At 39.7% G+C, this 20,088-nt stretch overlaps 1 protein-coding gene across 1 annotated transcript; it reads left to right on the forward strand.

Annotated features, from left to right (window-relative positions):
* Window positions 1-3,289: 3,289 nt before the first annotated feature.
* LOC113013843 (deleted in malignant brain tumors 1 protein-like) lies at window positions 3,290-16,413 on the forward strand. The gene is given in 18 exon segments (XM_026155036.1): window positions 3,290-3,308; window positions 4,680-4,991; window positions 5,110-5,421; window positions 5,540-5,851; window positions 5,972-6,313; window positions 6,387-6,719; window positions 6,839-7,150; window positions 8,631-9,374; window positions 9,499-9,810; window positions 9,931-10,242; window positions 10,359-10,670; window positions 10,792-11,103; window positions 11,224-11,604; window positions 11,654-11,965; window positions 12,871-13,003; window positions 14,972-15,231; window positions 15,449-15,567; window positions 16,083-16,413. Coding segments are annotated over 18 exon segments (5,448 nt in total). The 3' UTR covers window positions 16,392-16,413.
* Window positions 16,414-20,088: the final 3,675 nt, after the last annotated feature.

Raw genomic sequence — 20,088 nt, forward strand, 5'->3', positions numbered from 1 at the left:
CTAGCTGATTCCACTAGAGTTCTGTTTTTTCTCTCTGCAACACAATTTTGCTGTGGTGTATGTGGTACAGTCATTTCATGGTGGATGCCTTGAGCTTTCAAATATTCTTGAAACTCTTTAGATGTGTATTCCCCACCATTGTCAGTTCTGAGTCTTATTACTCCCTGTCCACATTCATTTGAGAAGATTCTTTCAAACTCTTTGAACTTGCTCAGGACCGTTTTTTCCCTTATAAAATAGACTTTACAACATCTGGAGTAGTGATCAATGAAAGTCACAAAGTACTTTTTTCCTCCTAGTGACTCAGTTTGAAAAGGACCACAAACGTCACTATGCACTAATTGCAACTTGCGTTTTGTTCGTATTTCTCCCACTGATTTGTAAGGTTTTCTTGATAATTTGCCCTCAACACAAGCTTCACAAAAAATGTCCTCCTCTTCATTTGTAAGGCTAACTCCTTTTATCAAGTTTTTTACTTTTTTCAGATTTGTAGTGTGACCTAGGCGCTGATGCCACATACTTGCTGGAACTGAAGCAGTTGACGCTCCATGACAGGTTGTGCAGTTTCCCTCAATATCCAGCTGATACAATCCGTCAGATCTTTGAGTTCCCATTCCATGGAGAGCTCCATTCTTTCCTCTTATGTAGCAATGAGTCCTTTTGAACTTCACTGTGTTTCCCTTCTTGGCAGCAGCTCCCACTGAGAAAAGGTTCATTGATAATTTGGGAACATACAGCACATCATACATTGTGACATCTTTTCCATTACTAACTCTGAATGACATTTTCATTGTTATGACCTAAAGCCTCAACCACTCTGCCATCACCGAGTTTCACTGTTTGTGGTTCTGAAAACTCTTGGTAGTTTTGTAGTGCTTCTTTATTCCATGTCATGTGTTTTGACGCTCCTGAATCAATTAACCATTCTTATTGTTGTGCATCACTTTTACGTGACTCATTTACAACAAAAGCTCCCTCATACCTCATATGAGTCCTCTTTGTCCTTATACACCACGCTTTTAGCCCTGTGGGCCTTGTATTTCTTTTTAATGCTTGGACAATCACGCTTGATATGTCCTTCCTTCCCACATTTGTAACATCTCCATGAGTCGGAGCTGTTTGCTCCCACTGTTTTTGATCCACTCTGTTCATTTCTATGCATCTGAGATGACATCGCTGATACACTACTGGACACAGTGGTGTTGTCAGTAAGCACTCGCTTTTGTTCCTCATTTATCAAGGCTTGTTGAACAAACTGTATTGTCAGACTGTCCATCTTTGTCTCCAAAGCAGTAACAACAGTTGCATAGCTGGGTGGCAAACTACCTAGAAGGGTGACAATTTGATCTTCCTCTTCAATTACAGAACCTATTGCCCCTAGCTGATCAGTAAGTTCCTTCATCCTTTTTAAATGACCATTGAGATGTTCTCCTTCCTTCATTTCACACCGGAAGTACTTCTTCTTCAGAAATAGCTTGTTAGCAACAGTATCTCTTTCAAACTGTGCTTTTAGCATATCCCATGCTTCTTTTGGGGTCTTACAGTTTGTTATCAAGTACAATTGGGGTGCACTTACATTCAGTACCAGCACTGAAAATGCCTTTTCTTCTTTCTGTTCAAATTCAGCTCGTGCTTGGGCATTAGCATCCGCGGCTAACTGCTCCGTCTCCGGTACCATACCCCACAGTCCTTTTGCCTTCAACAGGTGCTCCAGTTGAAATTTCCACGTTGCCCAATTCTCCGGTCCGCTCAGCTTGTCAATAAACAGTCTATCTTCCATTGTGAATCCCACAATTCTGTTTATGACTCCCAAAAGAAAACGTTTTAGCAGCTTCCCTTGGCGACCTCTGGGCCCATAACCTGATGTTTTCAACGAACACCTTTTTATTTAGTGTAATGCACAAACACACCAACAGAGGGCAGTAATATCCCTTCAACATACATTGTAAAATTACTATTACAACAAACAGCCAATCAGATTTATTTGCATTCAAGTCTGTGATTGGCTGGTTTTGTGGCACAAATATAACGGTGTACAGAAAGAGTTGAGCGCACTGGCAGAAATGTTGAGAGCACAAGCAACACATTGCGAGCGAGCGCAAATGCAAAAACTGAGCAAGAGGGGCTGCTATTATGTGTGTGTGTGGATAATAGCAAACACTAAATTACATTTTTTTGCACGCCGCAATGAATTTTGTTCACTCAAATTTATCTTTTCTTTGCTCGAAATAAATTTATCCTCAAAATGCAACACTTGCACCTGCAAACTTTTTTTACGCGCACTCAAATGTTTTTACATGTGCTCAGAATCAGTGGCGGTCCTAGCCTGTTTGGCGCCCTGGGCGAACACTCCCATTAATATTAAAATCTGTAACATAATGTATCTTTTGCTCGTTTCTCCTCCTTTTCTTTTCTCTTTTTTCTAAACTGAGCGCCTGATTGCTTTGAACTTTTTTTGTACATCTACCATTGGTTTTAATTTTGCACTCCAGTATGAACACAAATCCCCCAACCCGAGGATCACCACAACATAACCTAATAGACCTACACCTTAGTTCACAGATTCACTTTGTCTGGGTGTATTTCTGGGATTTCGCACAACCCAGGATTCAAATCATGAATATATAATGGGCTTGGATTTACATCATTATGAATGAAATGTGCTCTATTTGGAAGCAGCAGGGCCCCCTCCCATTTCGAAAGGTTGTGTGTGAGACTTTAAATCATTAAACTGTAAATTATAAATTTTAAATTGCTATTGATCCCTTTACCCCGAGTCCTAAAGTCCATATTTATTTTCTTAGTCTTCTTATATTTATTGTTTGTTTTCTTGCACTGCTGTAACTGGAGCCTCGTCGTCTCGTCTCTCTATATACTGGACTATATGAAGCGGAGATTACAATAAAGTTTACTTTGACTTTAGCAGCAAGCAGGCGCACCGAGGGCTCTCGCGCTCACTTTATAGAATTTCGAAAAAACATTGGTGCAAATTATAAGTCTGTATCATGATGTCTGGTGTTTTCGTGTTTGTTGGTTTGTTTTAATTTTGTTTTATTTTGCGAGTTGGTTATTAGATGCTGCTCCAGCCAGCCAGAGAACCCCCCGCTGCCCCGCCCTCTCCTCCCTGTGCCGCAAGCAGCAGGCGCACTTCGCAAACGGAGGGCGCCCTTACTCCCAGCAAATGAGCGGCACAAAGCCGATCGGTGCCTGGCATTACGTCGGGGCAGCATGAGTACGAGCAATTTTTTTTATTTTTCTATTTTTTTGCCGATGCCCGCCCCCCACCACAATGCCGCCCTGTGTCGCCTGTATCAAAAACCACTACTGCTCAAAATAGTGGCTCAAAAATAACGCCATAGTATTGGACCGATTCCGATATGTAATATCGGAATCGGTCCATCTCTGGGACGAGTCATTTGATGGGACGAGTCATGAGTTCTCAAAATGGGCTCATTGAATGGGCTTTCTTCTCCCATGTTATTAACATTATCCTTGCTCTCAATTCCGGTTTGTTTACTTCTGTTTCTTAATTCTATTTTCCGGTGCCAAGTTAGTGTTTTTGTTTCATGTTTGAGATTCTGGTTTGTTTTGTAATTGTAGCATGGATAAATTAACCAGCCCAGAACACAGAATATCTTTGGGGTTTATTTAATCTGAATTATAAAGTAAGCGCCCAGACGTAAATAGAAAGGTTGTAAAAATAAGGAAATAAAATTGGGACAGACAGTCCTCATCCAGTAACAGCTTTGTGCACTGGTAACCCATTGCTACTGCAGGTTATTATCCCCACTTTTCAGGGTTTGGAAGCCAAAGATGTCTAATTTCAATTTGTGACTGATATAAACCCATACAAAAACAAAAACTTAGCAATGTAAAATTAAAACATAATTAAAGCTCCTTTATAGCAATTGTGTGAATAGAGTTCACCATCATGTAGGCACCAGCTTGATAAGTGTGTCATGACCTTGAACAAAACTTATGATTAGTTTTCTTTTCTGATCTTTACAGTCATTCTCTGCTCAAGTAAGTTACAAAGTTACATCTACATACCAACAGTACACTGAGGTTAAATGAGGTGAAACACAAATTTTCGATAGCATCAGGGTGCTGTGAGCTTCCCATCATACATTGAGCATCTTTACCCTAGATGTTTATATATACCTTATATACTTTGTTAAATACCTTGTTCCTTACCATTAACTTTAATCTTCTTTCACCCATACTTGTTGTTTTTTTCTTTAAACCCTATTCTTTTCCCTTCAACCCCCAACTGTTTGCATCAGATGACTGCCTCTCCCTACCTCTTTTTTTGTTGCATGTTTCATCCTGTTAAAAGGGATTTTTTTCATTCCCACCATTGCCTAGTGCCTGATCATAGGGGATCATCGAATTGTTGCAGTTTTCTCTGTCATACGTTAGGAGCTTTACATTGCGGTATAAAGTGCAATGTGGTGATTGTTGCAGTAATCTGGGGTTGTTTGCATGAAACTGAATCGAAAGTTGAGTTGAACTGTGTTCTGTTTTCATCTGTTTACAGATGCATGAAACATTAGAATAGCTGGGCATGGATCAGCTGATGCAGAGATCAGATGCAGAGTGTTCTTGTGTCATCCATTTAGTATTGTTTTTAAATGTAAAAAACAAATAAAAACATAGTTGACTTTTTTTGTGCTTAAAAGGTGAGACCAGATTATCTGGATCTGGATCAACTCGATGCTCTGGCAGAGTTGAAATTTACTACAATAACAGCTGGGGAACAGTCTGTGATGATCGCTGGGACTTAAATGATGCTGAGGTGGTTTGCAGACAGATAAACTGTGGGTCGGCACTACAAGCTCCTCGATCAGCTCACTTTGGTGCAGGAACTGGACAGATTTGGCTTGATGACGTGAGCTGTTCAGGAAGTGAAAGTTCTTTAATTGAGTGTCAACACAGTGGATTTGGATCAAACAGATGTGAACATGGTCAGGATGCTGCTGTCATCTGTTCAGGTGAGATACATTTTTAGATAGTGAAAAATTGCAATGCAGTCTGTTCTTGTATCTTGTACATTCCTTTTTTTTATTTAAATAAACTATCAAACCATAGTTCTTGTCATTTAACTGATAGGTCCGATCAGATTAGCTGGGCCTGGATCAACTCGGTGCTCTGGCAGAGTTGAAGTTTATCACAATAACAGCTGGGGAACAGTCTGTGATTATGGCTGGGACTTAAATGATGCTGAGGTGGTTTGCAGACAGATAAACTGTGGGACAGCACTCGGGGCTCTTCATTCAGCTCACTTTGGTGCAGGAACTGGACAGATTTGGCTTGATGAGGTGACCTGTTTAGGAAGTGAAAGTTCTCTTATTGGGTGTCAACACAGTGGATTTGGATCAAACAGATGTGAACATGGTCAGGATGCTGGTGTCATCTGTTCAGGTGAGATACATTTTTAGATAGTGAAAAATTGCAATGCAGTCTGTTCTTGTATCTTGTACATTCCTTTTTTTTATTTAAATAAACTATCAAACCGTAGTTCTTGTCATTTAACTGATAGGTCCGATCAGATTAGCTGGGCCTGGATCAACTCGGTGCTCTGGCAGAGTTGAAGTTTATCACAGTAAGAGCTGGGGAACAGTCTGTGATGATGGCTGGGACTTAAATGATGCTGAGGTGGTTTGCAGACAGATAAACTGTGGGTCGGCACTGGAAGTTCCTCAATCAGCTCACTTTGGTGCAGGAACTGGACCGATTTGGCTTGATGATGTGAGCTGTTCAGGTAGTGAAAGTTCTCTTATTGGGTGTCAACACAGTGGATTTGGAACACACAACTGTGGACATGATGAGGATGCTGGTGTCATCTGTTCAGGTAAAATAACCTGAAATACTAGAAGACACTGCAGATCAGTCTTTTCTTGTGCGTTTTACATGGATTCCTATAATTAGTGCAATGGAAATTTTAAAATATCTTTCATCTGTTATGTGATAGATGCAATCAAATTAGTTGGATCTGGATCAACTCGATGCTCTGGCAGAGTTGAAATTTACTACAATAACATCTGGGGAACAGTCTGTGACAATGACTGGGACTTAAATGATGCTGAGGTGGTTTGCAGACAGATAAACTGTGGGTCGGCACTACAAGCTCCTCGATCAGCTCACTTTGGTGCAGGAACTGGACAGATTTGGCTTGATGATGTGACCTGTTCAGGAAATGAAAGTTCGCTAACTACGTGTGTACACAATCAATTTGGATCACACGACTGTGTTCACTGGGAGGATGCTGGTGTCATCTGTTCAGGTGAGATACATTTTTAGATAGTGAAAAATTGCAATGCAGTCTATTCTTGTATCTCGTACATTCCTGTTTTTTTATTTTATTTAAATAAACTATCAAACCATAGTTCTTGTCATTTAACTGATAGGTCCGATCAGATTAGCTGGGCCTGGATCAACTCGGTGCTCTGGCAGAGTTGAAGTTTATCACAGTAAGAGCTGGGGAACAGTCTGTGATGATGGCTGGGACTTAAATGATGCTGAAGTGGTTTGCAGACAGATAAACTGTGGGACAGCACTCGGGGCTCTTCATTCAGCTCACTTTGGTGCAGGAACTGGACCGATTTGGCTTGATGATGTGAGCTGTTCAGGAAGTGAAAGTTCTCTTATTGGGTGTCAACACAGTGGATTTGGAACACACGACTGTGAACATGATGAGGATGCTGGTGTCATCTGTTCAGGTAAAATAACCTGAAATACTGAAGACATTGCACTTCAGTCTTTTCTTGTGCGTTTTACATGGAGTCCTATAATTAGTGCAATGGAAATTTTAAAATATCTTTCATCTGTTATGTGATAGATGCAATCAAATTAGTTGGATCTGGATCAACTCGATGCTCTGGCAGAGTTGAAATTTACTACAATAACAGCTGGGGAACAGTCTGTGATGATGGCTGGGACTTAAATGATGCTGAGGTGGTTTGCAGACAGATAAACTGTGGGTCGGCACTACAAGCTCCTCCGTCAGCTCACTTTGGTGCAGGAACTGGACAGATTTGGCTTGATGATGTGACCTGTTCAGGAAATGAAAGTTCGCTAACTACGTGTGTACACAATCAATTTGGATCACACGACTGTGATCACAGGGAGGATGCTGGTGTCATCTGTTCAGGTGAGATACATTTTTAGATAGTGAAAAATTGCAATGCAGTCTGTTCTTGTACACTCAACAAAAATATAAACGCAACACCTTTGTTACTGCTCCCATTCCCCATGGGATGGACGTAGAGACCTAAAATTCATTCCAGATACACAATATAACCATCCCTCCCAAACAGTGGTCACAAATCAGTCCAAATGTGTGGTAGTGGGCACATCTGCCATATTGAGATAATCCATCCCACCTCACAGGTGTGACACATCAGGATGCTGATCTGACATCATGAGTAGTGCACAGGTGTACCTCAGACTGCCCACAACAAAAGGCCACCCTGGAATGTGCAGTTTTTTGCGCTATTGGGGGTCTGGGGACCCAGAACCGGTCAGTATCTGGTGTGACCACCATTTGCCTCATGCAGTGCAACACATCGTCGCATGGAGTCTATCAGATTGTCAATTGTGGCCTGTGGAATGTTGGTCCACTCCACTTCAATGGCTGTGCGAGGTTGTTGGATATTCGTGGGAACTGGTACACGCTGTCGTATACGCCGGTCAAGCACATCCCGAACATGCTCAATGGGTGATATGTCCGGTGAGTATGCTGGCCATGCAAGAACTGGGACATTCTCAGCTGCCATCTGCCCTGAACAATGTGAACCATGATTCATCCGTGAAGCGCACACCTCCCCAACGTGCCAGACGCCATCGAATGTGAGCATTTGCCCACACAAGTCTGTTACGGCGACGAGCTGGAGTCAGGTCAAGACCCCGATGAGGACGACGGGCATGCAGTTGAGCGTCCCTGAGACGGTTTCTGACAGTTTGTGCAGAAATTGTTTGGTTGTGCAAACCAATTGTTCCAGCAGCTGTCTGGGTGGCTGGTCTCAGACGATCTTGGAGGTGAACCTGCTGGATGTGGAGGTCCTGGGCTGGTGTGGTTACACGAGGTCTGCGGTTGTGAGGCCGGTTGGATGTGCTGCCATATTCTCTGAAACGCCTGTGGAGACGGCTTATGGTTGAGAAATGAACATTCAATGCACGGGCGACAGATCTGGTTGACATTCCTGCTGTCAGCATGCCAATTGCACGCTCCCTCATTGCTTGTGGCATCTGTGGCATTTTGCTGTGAGACAAAACTGCACATTCCAGGGTGGCCTTTTGTTGTGGGCAGTCTGAGGTACACCTGTGCACTACTCATGATGTCAGATCAGCATCCTGATGTGGCACACCTGTGAGGTGGGATGGATTATCTCAATATAGCAGATGTGCCCACTACCACACATTTGGACTGATTTGTGACCACTGTTTGGGAGGGATGGTTATATTGTGTATCTGGAATGAATTTTAGGTCTCTACGTCCATCCCATGGGGAATGGGAGCAGTAACAAAGGTGTTGCGTTTATATTTTTGTTGAGTGTATCTTGTACATTCCTTTTTTTTTTTTTTAATTTAAATAAACTATCAAACCATAGTTCTTGTCATTTAACTGATAGGTCCGATCAGATTAGCTGGGCCTGGATCGACTCGGTGCTCTGGCAGAGTTGAAGTTCATCACAGTAACAGATGGGGAACAGTCTGTGATTATAACTGGGATTTAAATGATGCTCAGGTGGTTTGCAGACAGATAAACTGTGGGTCTGCACTACAAGCTCCTCGATCAGCTCACTTTGGTGCAGGAACTGGACAGATTTGGCTCAGTGGTGTGAGCTGTTCAGGAAGTGAAAATTCTCTAACTGAGTGTCAGCACAGTGGATTTGGATCAAACAGATGTGAACATGGTCAGGATGCTGCTGTCATCTGTTCAGGTGAGACACACTGAAATACTAGAAGACATTGCAGATCAGTCTTTTCTTGTGCATTTTACATGGAGTCCTTTAATTAGTGCAATGGAAATTTTAAAATATCTTTCATCTGTTATGAGATAGATGCAATCAGACTAGTTGGATCTGGATCAACTCGATGCTCTGGCAGAGTTGAAGTTTATCACAATAACAGCTGGGGAACAGTCTGTGATGATCGCTGGGACTTAAATGATGCTGAGGTGGTTTGCAGACAGATAAACTGTGGGTCGGCACTGGAAGCTCCTCAATCAGCTCACTTTGGTGCAGGAACTGGACAGATTTGGCTTGATGAGGTGACCTGTTCAGGAAGTGAAAGTTCGCTAACTACGTGTGTACACAATCAATTTGGATCACACAACTGTGTTCACTGGGAGGATGCTGGTGTCATCTGTTCAGGTGAGATACATTTTTAGATAGTGAAAAATTGCAATGCAGTCTATTCTTGTATCTCGTACATTCCTGGTTTTTTATTTTATTTAAATAAACTATCAAACCATAGTTCTTTTCATTTAACTGATAGGTCCGATCAGATTAGCTGGGCCTGGATCAACTCTGTGCTCTGGCAGAGTTGAAGTTTATCACAATAACAGCTGGGGAACAGTCTGTGATTCTAACTGGGACTTAAATGATGCTGAGGTGGTTTGCAGACAGTTAAACTGTGGGTCGGCACTACAAGCTCCTCAATCAGCTTATTTTGGTGCAGGAACTGGACAGATTTGGCTTAACAATGTGACCTGTTCAAGAAGTGAAAGTTCTCTTATTGGGTGTCAACACAGTGGATTTGGATCAAACAACTGTGGACATTTTGAGGATGCTGGTGTCATCTGTTCAGGTGAGATACACTGAAATACTAGAAGACATTGCAGATCAGTCTTTTCTTGTGCGTTTTACATGGAGTCCTTTAATTAGTGCAATGGAAATTTTAAAATATCTTTCATCTGTTATGTGATAGATGCAATCAGATTAGTTGGATCTGGATCAACTCAATGCTCTGGCAGAGTTGAAATTTACTACAATAACAGCTGGGGAACAGTTTGTGATGATGGCTGGGACTTAAATGATGCTGAAGTGGTTTGCAGACAGTTAAACTGTGGGTCGGCACTCGAGGCTCTTCAATCAGCTCACTTTGGTGCAGGAACTGGACCGATTTGGCTTGATGATGTGAGCTGTTCAGGAAGTGAAAGTTCTCTTATTGGGTGTCAACACAGTGGATTTGGAACACACGACTGTGAACATGATGAGGATGCTGGTGTCATCTGTTCAGGTAAAAATAACCTGAAATACTAGAAGACATAGCACTTCAGGCTGTTCCAGTGTGTTATACACTATTTATAATGTCACTAACACATGATATGAAAGTTAATCTCCTTTCCCTCATAGATGTGATCAGATTAGTTGGATCTGGATCAACTCGATGCTCTGGCAGAGTTGAAGTTTATCACAATAACAGCTGGGGAACAGTCTGTGATGATCGCTGGGACTTAAATGATGCTGAGGTGGTTTGCAGACAGTTAAACTGTGGGTCGGCACTGGAAGTTCCTCAATCAGCTCACTTTGGTGCAGGAACTGGACAGATTTGGCTTGATCATGTGACCTGTTCAGGAAGTGAAAGTTCTCTTATTGGGTGTCAACACAGTGGATTTGGATCACACGACTGTGAACATGATGAGGATGCTGGTGTCATCTGTTCAGGTGAGATACATTTTTAGATAGTGAAAAATTGCAATGCAGTCTATTCTTGTATCTTGTACATTCCTTTTTTAAAAAATTTAAATAAACTATCAAACCATAGTTCTTGTCATTTAACTGATAGGTCCGATCAGATTAGCTGGGCCTGGATCAACTCGGTGCTCTGGCAGAGTTGAAGTTTATCACAGTAACAGCTGGGGAACAGTCTGTGATTATAACTGGGATTTAAATGATGCTGAGGTGGTTTGCAGACAGATAAACTGTGGGTCGGCACTACAAGCTCCTCGATCAGCTCACTTTGGTGCAGGAACTGGACAGATTTGGCTTGATGACGTGAGCTGTTCAGGAAGTGAAAGTTCTCTAACTGAGTGTCAGCACAGTGGATTTGGATCAAACAGATGTGAACATGGTCAGGATGCTGCTGTCATCTGTTCAGGTGAGACACACTGAAATACTAGAAGACATTGCAGATCAGTCTTTTCTTGTGCATTTTACATGGAGTCCTTCACTTAGTGCAATGGAAATTTTAAAATATCTTTCATCTGTTATGTGATAGATGCAATCAGATTAGTTGGATCTGGATCAACTCGATGTTCTGGCAGAGTTGAAATTTACTACAATAACAGCTGGGGAACAGTCTGTGATGATCGCTGGGGCTTAAATGATGCTGAGGTGGTTTGCAGACAGATAAACTGTGGGTCGGCACTGGAAGTTCCTCAATCAGCTCACTTTGGTGCAGGAACTGGACAGATTTGGCTTGATGATGTGACCTGTTCAGGAAGTGAAAGTTCTCTTATTGGGTGTCAACACAGTGGATTTGGATCACACAATTGTGGACATTTTGAGGATGCTGCTGTCATCTGTTCAGGTGAGAATGGTTTTAGATACTGAAAAAAATGCAATGCAGTCTGTTCCTTTATCTTGTACAATCCTTTTTGTAATGTAAAGAAAATATCAAATCATAGTTCTTGTCATTTAACTGATAGCTCTGATCAGATTAGCTGGGCCTGGATCAAGTCAGTGCTCTGGCAGAGTTGAAGTTTACCACAATAACAGCTGGGGAACAGTCTGTGATGATGGCTGGGACTTAAATGATGCTGAGGTGGTTTGCAGACAGATAAACTGTGGGTCGGCACTGGAAGTTCCTCAATCAGCTCACTTTGGTGCAGGAACTGGACCAATTTGGCTTGATGATGTGACCTGTTCAGGAAATGAAAATTCTCTAGCTGAGTGTCAACACAGTGGATTTGGTTCAAACACATGTGAACATGGTCAGGATGCTGCTGTCATCTGTTCAGGTGAGATACATTTTTAATCATTAAAAAACTGTGTAAATACAACTTTTTAGTTTTTCATCCAGCCTTTCATCCACCCATTTGTATACAGTTAAGCTGTACAGTAAACAGTATGTTGATAAATCCTTGCCTTATTTTTTGTAAAAATGGGTCAAATACAATAAATATCATGCTCTAAGAATTTCTTCATCTGTTAAGACAAATGTCCTCTTAAAGACATTGATATTTTTCAGTAACTGCCTGTCATACGAATCACTTTTCTAGTATTGCATGTAAAACTTGCCTGCAGGTGTGATCTTATTGTTAATTAAATTCTCATTAGATGCTGACGGGTCTTAGCTAACTCTGGTTTGGATACAAATGCAGCTTGTCAGACAAGGCTGAATCACTCATGAAAGTGATCTTGTTGAAATTTGCAACGTAATCAGTTTCAATTTTTAATCTGTTTTTAAATTGAAAATCTCCAAGTTGACTTGCAACAGAAGAAGCTGTGCAATCTTGTGCACACATTTTGAGATGCTCACATGTGCTTCTGCTTCTTGTGTTGAAATATTGTATTACAATTTTATTTATTTCAGTCCATCTATTAATTTTCTATTCATTAGACAAATATTAAAAATCCTAAACGTATTGTGTAATTGAAGTAGAGAAACTTGTATATAGATCAATTATCAACAATATCAAAACTATAATAAAACACAATAACATGCTATAGCTCAGTGTGCTTTGTTGGAACAATGTTGAGGTGGTCAGCTGTCTTGAAAATAGCATCCACATGAATGCCAGGTCAGAACTCTCCCAGCAGTACATTCAAAATGATCTGAAATTGAAAATTCCTGAGATATATCTAAATATTGTGGCTGATTAATTTACTCACTGATGAAAGGTGATTTCTTTTCTTTTGTCAGCATGTGGTAGGATTGTGAAAAACACAGGAAGTTTGCCCTGGCGGGTCATTATAGACCCCAGTGGAGAGTTTTGGTGTGAAGGGTCTCTGATTACCAACCAGTGGGTGCTGACAGCTGCTTCCTGTATATCACAGTGAGTCCCCGTGTCTCTTTCACATTGGTAATCATGTTACACGCGACTGTTGGTGCTCATTTTACATTTACTGTAATAATTTTTCTTCCACTACATTATGTCAAAGTTATTCATGAAAGCAGGAATGTTTAATTACCAGCAATTTATATTTCTAAATTTTTTTTTTCAAGGTCACAAAGAGCTCTCCACCATCTCTGTTAAGTAGTACAGCTAGGGCCGGGCAAAATGATTATTTTCCTAATTGATGAATCTAGCGATTAATTTGTCGATGCATCAATGAATCTAATGATTAATTCTTTTCCTGCTGCCAATTTGCTGTCTCACATTTTCGTCTTTCGGGATTCTCATAATCAGCCTGCGTGCATTCCGACTCATTTTGCCAGCATGGGCCACAAATAAAAACTACTAACAACGACAACAACAACTAAACAGCAGCTGCTATGTTACTGCTGAGCAGCTTAAATGTGGGGGCCATTTCCACCTTACAAAGCCAGAAAACGACTGAATCACAACCTTTTCTGTTAAAATATCCCCATACTGTAGAACTGTGTGTTCGAGTGGAGTGATTTAAGTCGACTGCGGCTGCCTCACTGATGCTGTCACCACTCGCTGCCGCCATATCTGTTTTGAAAGTGACGACATATCGACGCACATTTTTTTACATCGACGTATTTTACGTGTCGACGTAATCGATTATGTCAACGCGTCGTCCCGGCCCTAAATATAGCTGATCAAGCAGACCAATTCTGTAAGTGGTCCACATCTCTGGTTTAACTGCTGTCCACAACATATAGATGGACCATAGTCTAAAATATTCATACATCTTAAGAATATCATGTTTTCTCAGAGAACTGTGATACCTCTCAATGTTACTATGTTAAATGACAGATCCATTAAATGCAAAGTTACAGTCAGCAGCTTGTTGTCTTAGCCCTAAAAGATCTGTCATCATGTGTTGATGATGACCTAATCCTACTCTGCAATTTAGGAAAATAGAACCAACCCTGGCTAGCAGGTGCTTCCTGATATAAACTCAGATGATCTAAAGTATGACACTAAATGTGATTCAGAGCAGTGTTTTTCTTTTGTATGTATTTTCTAAAGCAGTTCAACAATATCATTATCACATAATAAAATATCTAAAAGCTTCTATGTTATTTACAGTAAGATGTATCCACAACAGACAACATAAGTTTTTTTTTTGGTTTGTTTTGATGTATGAATGGATGTAGGATTTAAATGCATAGAAGGAATGCATCTGTGTTAGGATTAAAAACTGGTATGTAGTCCTCACTTTCAACAAAATTTGAAATGGAGGCTCAGTGAGACAGCCTTTTGTTGCTATGTCATCTAATATTTGCCATGTGATTTGGACGCACCAGCACATCCATTAACTTTTTATTTTTGAAGGTTAGCATAAAAACTTTAAATAAGAAATCCTCTGCTCTGCATGAAGATAACAAAATTCAACTATGCAAACACACACGCACACACAAACACACACACTTTATATCCTTGTGGGGACATCTCATTGACACAATGCTTTCCCTAGCTGCTTACCTTAACCATAACCATCAAAAATGAATGCCTAACCCTGACACTTACCCTAAACCTAAACATAACCTAATTGTAACCCTGACACTAAAACCACATTTTGAGTCTCAAAATGCCTTCAAACTCGTGGGGGCTGGGGTTTTGGTTGCCACAGGGGCTGCCGGTCCCCACAAGTAAACTTCAAACTTTTGGTCCCCACAAAGATGTTAAAACCCATCCATACGATATCCATCACATTATTTACATTGCTCATGATAAAAGATAGTCATGATAAAAGTATTTGTGATCATTTATGCAATAAATGTGTCCATTACTGAAAACGTGTACTGAAAATATTTCTTAGTATCTATTCTGAACTGTGATAACAAGATTCCTCTTTTGTGTTTTTTTGTTAAATCTTCTTTTAAAATCAAGTGATAAACTCAGCAACAAAGAAGTCCATCTGGGCCAGCACATTCAGTCAGGTTTCAGTCAAAATGTGGTGATTCGGACAGTTGAAGAAGTAATTTGTAGTCCTGAATACAACAGCACGACATACAACAGTGACATTTGTCTGCTGAAGCTGTCAGCTCCTGTGTATTTCACAGACTACATTCAGCCGATCTGCTTAGCCTCAAAAAACAGCACTTTTCACAGTGGGATCAGCAGCTGGGTCACTGGTTGTGGTTTTGATTGTAAGTAAAAATAAAATCTATATCTATGTCTATATATATATATATATTCAAGCTCCCAGGCCTCTGGTAGAGGACCCGAGCTTGAAGGATAAACCGCCCGCAGGGGCGTGCTGGGTGTTTTTTTTTATATTACAGTCTTATGATATATTCTTTCAAAAGTTGCTATCCTGCAATCTGTTTCAAAGATAGTGACGGGTATTTCTCCAACATCCAACAGATGTTACTATTCCAATAGTAGGAGGAAATGAGTGTCAGTGCCACTATAAACATGACAAAGTGATCACAGAGAACATGATCTGTGCTGGGCCCAGAGCTGGAAGACAAGATTCATGTTGGGTAATCACAACTTTTTATTTGTTTCTTATGTAATCACTTGTTAAATGCTAGTGTGAAAAAATATTTATGTTTTTGTTTCTGCAATTATTCATATATGTATATAGTAGCATACCAGTTCTTATGGTTGTTTAATAGCTAAATCATTTTATTTGATATATTTTGAATTTTCCATAAGACAGTTCTTTCTAAAATGACAGGACTGAGCTCCTTTGTGGAACAGGTCTACCAGCTAAAGTCACATTTATCGTGAGAAATATTTGTCAGATTTCATTTTATGGATTTACTATAATAGAAAAAAAAACTCCAATGGGTTTTCAGTCTTTAATCTTTTCAGTTAAAAAGAACATGAAAACTATTAACTTCTTGAAAGTAACTCCAGTGCTATTTATGTATTATTTTTGTACAAATATACACACACTGTAAATAAATGGTGGCATTCTCCATTCTCCGTTTTGAAACTTCCATTTTTGTATTTATCTGCTACCATGTTGACTTTTACCAATTTCTTTTCTCAGTGGAAAAGAGGAGCTCCAATTATGATCAAAAAAGGATCAATCTGGGTGCAGAGTGGAGTTATGACCCTCCATGATTCCTATGGTTACCCAATGAAACTAGAAATCGGCACTCGTGTGTCCAAGTACCAGGAATGGATCAGAAACACAGTCACTGGGACACCACCAGGTTTCGTTAGCTTCACCTCTCCAGCCACAGACAGTGACTTAAAATTCACCTGCAGTGGTGAAAATCTGGTCCACTTCACCCCTTTCACCTCACTCTGTTTTCTTGCTGTGTTGCTCCATGCATATTTTGGATGTGGCATATAACTCAAGATCCTGTACTAAAACAATAACGTCAAATACTTATACTTTAGTAGAGTACTTAAATTTTTACTCTTGTCCTTATGACATTTTACAACTTTGAGGTGAAGTAGTAGTTTCTATTCTATTTATGGGACAGCTTGGGTTTGTGGTTACTTTACTAATTAAATAATATTTTTGCTTCCAAAACATAACACACACACACACACACACACACACACACACACGCACATTATTTATTCTAAACATTGTACTTTTTAAACATGTGACTAAGAGTTGAAACTATATAAACATTTTGACAAACTTTTTTTTGGCAAATATGATGATTTTTTATTATTATATTCTTTATACTATATTCTTAATCACTAAATACATTCTTTATTAATCTTTTGTTAAAGTTAGATTTTCATTAATAAATAAAATGGTGAAATTTCTTTTTTCTGTTTTTGGTTGAATCTGGTTCTTGTTTGACATCCTGACATTTCTTGTTTTGACAGGATTTTTGTATACAGTTGTGCTTAATGATTAAATAAATACATAAATAAAGCAACGTTTAAGCATTTCATTCCAGGCAGTAGAGAAATAAAAACAAAAAAACAAAAAAAAACAAAGCCAAAACCTTGAGAAATGTTTTAAAAAAATAGCTTTTCTACATCCAGGAGACAGTATATGACTATATGATTCTTCAGAGCTACGATATGAACATAGCTCTGAAAAATGATCCAATGGAGTAGTGCTAGAACCAAAACAAATTAACAGTTGCCTTAAGTCACTTTATAATCTATGGTAAAGACCCTATTATAATGCAAACAAAACAGAGAAAGACCCAACATCATAATCAAGGGCTTCGGAGACAACGGGAAGAAAAAACTAAATTTAAACAGGAAGAAAACCTCAGCAGAACCAGGCTCAAGAAGGGGTGGCAAGGGGGAAGTAAGGAAGACAGGACAGAGATATGCTGTGGAAGAGAGATTAATAATCAGTTATACTAATAATAATAATAATGATAATGATAATAATAAAAAATAATTACATGCAGAGAGGTGTATAAACACATAATGGAAAAGGTGACTGAAAAAGAAATATTCAGTGCTACATGGGAACCCCCCCCCAGCCTAAACATATTGAACTTTAGTTTAGCTTACGTGTTTCCGAACTCCATGGACAGACGATCATCAACTCCACTTGTATGGTATATATGTATCAGTCTAATAAACTTAAACCTACACCATCCTTCCCATTCTGGTATTCTAAACAGTACTTAGCCGAAACCCAAAGACTGCTTGGTCGAGTAAACCTCCTGAACACATGGTGGAAACCTGAAACTAAGACAGAGAAGACTAAAGGTGAGACATGATCATTACTGAATATTAAAAAAAACAAAAAAACTAACAGATTTAGAGATATTTTCATAAACTATTAATTTACCACATCAATAAACAGCATGGCAGGGCAAAATGTTTTTTCTAACATGGCAACCTTTAAAAACTGAAAGGAGACAGTGATAGGTTTGTAGCATAAACCTATTCGCTGGAACGTTAAGGACAATTCAACTACACAGCAAAAAGCATTAAACACCAAGTAGGCAAAGTTTTTTGTGTTACTCATGCATGAGGGAGAGAACCACGACAAGCGCCGTTCCTTCACTTGACCCCAGTCGCTCTCGTCATATACATAGGTTCATTAACATATGACGTCTACATACACACAAAGAGTACCTTGCCTGTGCGTTGTGTAAGTGTGTGTGTGTGTGTGTGTTGTGTGTGTGTGGTCAGAGTGTGACCCCATAAACGACTTCCCTAACCCTGCTGGTTTGGAAGTCCAACAGTTCATCTAAACAAAAGGCACTTAGCCTAAAACAGATATAGACACGTTTATCCTGCCATAAAACAATAAGAGAAGGTATGACCTCTTCTCATGCTCCCAGAATGTGGGTGTGAATGCCAGAACACTCTGGAATGCACACAAAGCCTTTGCAGACTATTAAGGATAACACACCCTATCACTACACAATCGATTATACACCTCTAAGCATATAAGGTTAAATATTTCTAAGCATAAATGACAATAAACAATACAAATCTAACAGACAGAAAGACAGGTGAGAAAGAATAAAATTTAATTGAATTTTTGATGGCCATCAAGAAATGATTCTTTGGGGCACTTTTAATGGTTTTTCAAAAAACCTTTTTAAAATGGTTCTTTAAATTTTTTTTTAAATCTTTCAAAATAAAATGTATCATAAATTGAATTTGAGTAGGGTAAAATAAATACGAGCACAGCATAGACATATATTAATGGTTTATTGCCGTTTCGTAATATACCAAAAGACAAAAAGGCATTTTAACCCTCAGCACCACATCACTACTAATACATGTCACATATTAGTCATTTAAACAGTAATGATTAAACATTTTTACTATACTATGAATAAATAAATATATATATAAATACTATATCTATAGATAACACAACAATTACTACATGTATTGTTTAATTAATAAAACATCAGAAAGTGATAAAAACACATTAGAAATAGCAATAGCTTCATAACAGACCAATAAATCAACACATTTTCATCAGCAGATGTTTGCATATTCAGTAAAAATATTTCAACAACAAGTTTTTGATTAAAATTATCAATGAACTTCAGCCTTACCTTATGTAAGGTAAGTTTCATGTTGGACTCATGGTCCTTTGTTAGTCCAGTTTAGGACAATGTCTCTGACGTATGTATCATATCAAATATATGTTATATCAAAACAAGGCCACACCTGCAGTTGTTTCAGTTTTTCACTGGTGTTTCCTGTTAGCTGGTAAACCTCACTCAGGTGGACATCCATATCAGCCAACCAAATGACAAGCTCCTCCCTTTGTGCTTCAAATCCCTCCCACTCTGAGACAAGGAGCTGAGAGAGAGAAAAAAAGTGTCAATTATAAAGAAGAGAGAAAAGTGAAACCCTCCTCAGAAGGTCTGACTCGCATACCTGCAATTGACCTGTGATGGACTCCTGTTTGGCGTTCACGTCATCCCAGCGGCGGCCGCACTCCCTCGCTGTTGCCAGCAGCTGAGTCTGCAGGGTGCCCTGGAAGACCTGAGTTAATGTTCGACTCCTCCTGATCAGGCTGTCCAGCTGGATGAGCCGAGGTCTCCCCTCTTGCCGCCGCCTCTGAACACACAACACAAATTGCATGTGAAGCAGGAGGTGCAGATTTTTTTTGCTATTCTTTTCTAAATCCAGGCTTGATCACGTGGAGGTATTTGGAAAACTTTTTTGGCCAGCGGACGACTGTTGTCTCGCAGAAAGTCAAATCAAATGTATGCGATACACAATCAATTCACAAGAACACATTAAAAAAGAAAGTCCCGTTCTTGCCTGATTTCAACTGAATTCTGCATCAAAACAGGGTAACAGAAGTAAAACGAGTGTTTGCAGCAAATCTGAGCACAAAGCTTCACTTTATACAAGCCTGCTACTAAAGTTCTCCTCTATGCAGATGACTTGGATCAACTTGGATCTGCTGTACAAATGTTATAGATTCACGCTAAACGAAACAGTAGTCTGCATGACTCCAGATTCTGATCCCTCATCCTAATATGGTCCAAAAAGGCTCACAAAAAAAAAACAAAGCAATAGCAATAAAGCAAATGTTGAGGCTTCTAAATACAAAGTCCATAAACCAATGGCTGACATGGGTTTTA

Source organism: Astatotilapia calliptera, chromosome 3, assembly GCF_900246225.1.
Source record: "Astatotilapia calliptera chromosome 3, fAstCal1.2, whole genome shotgun sequence".
In the NCBI taxonomy this organism is placed as follows: Eukaryota; Metazoa; Chordata; class Actinopteri; order Cichliformes; family Cichlidae; genus Astatotilapia; species Astatotilapia calliptera.